The sequence below is a fragment of the Triticum aestivum genome, chromosome 5D (genome assembly GCF_018294505.1).
Source record: "Triticum aestivum cultivar Chinese Spring chromosome 5D, IWGSC CS RefSeq v2.1, whole genome shotgun sequence".
NCBI lineage: Eukaryota > Viridiplantae > Streptophyta > Magnoliopsida > Poales > Poaceae > Triticum > Triticum aestivum.
Genome location: NC_057808.1, coordinates 216,265,146 through 216,265,916, shown reverse-complemented (window position 1 = coordinate 216,265,916; position 771 = coordinate 216,265,146). Strand labels below are relative to the sequence as shown.

General features: G+C 63.7%; 1 protein-coding gene across 1 annotated transcript in view; it reads right to left on the bottom strand.

Moving 5' to 3' along the window:
• The window catches only part of LOC123120427 (uncharacterized), a gene marked incomplete in the record, with an annotated part of 1,435 nt that extends 935 nt beyond the window's left edge, over positions 1-500 (bottom strand). Inside the window, 2 exon segments of the mRNA XM_044540419.1 lie at positions 1-215; positions 336-500. Coding sequence (XP_044396354.1) covers positions 1-215; positions 336-500 — 380 coding nt within the window.
• Positions 501-771: the final 271 nt, after the last annotated feature.

Genomic DNA, 771 nt, shown 5'->3' with positions numbered 1-771 from the left:
ACAGCCCGGTAATGCTCCAACACAACACCGACGATGCTTCGTTGTAGCACCGGCGATGCTCCGGCGGCTCGGCAATGCTCCAACAAAACACCGGCGATGCTCCGGCGGCTCAGCAATGCTCCAACACAACACTGACGATGCTCCGGCAGCTCGGAGATGCTTGATTGCAGCAACGATAATGGTCTGGCCGCCTCGACCGGTGATGCTCCGAAAAGCTACATCCGCGTCGTCCTCGGCGGAGCGGCTCGCCGTCGGGGCATTCTAACAACCCTCCCCAGCATATGATGTCGTGCAAAACCACCACGGTCACGGCGCTGCTGATGTCGTAGTATCACCGCCGTCGCATCACAGCACCGGGGAGCCGTTGGAGAGCCCAGCGAGCGCTGCATCACAACACCAGAGCCGCCAGTGAGCGCTCCATTACAGCATCGGAGCCGGCGGACCATTGTTGCTTCGAGAGCCGACAACGACCGCTGCATCGGAACCGGCGAGCGCTCCATTGCAGCCTCGTAGTCGCCGGCGAGCGCTCCATTGCAGCCTCGTAGTCGCCGACGAGCGCTCCATTGCAACGTCGGAGTTGCCCGCGAGCGCTTTATCGGAGCTTCGAGAGCCAACGACGACCGCCGCAGTGGAGCCTCTGGCAACCTCTGTATTGCGGCACCGAAGCCGCCGACAAGCGCTGCCTTGCAGCTTCGAGGAGCCGGCGGTGGCCGCTGCAACGCAGCACCGTGAGTCACCGGCCCCAGTGCACGAGCGTGGCCCCCGCTGCAT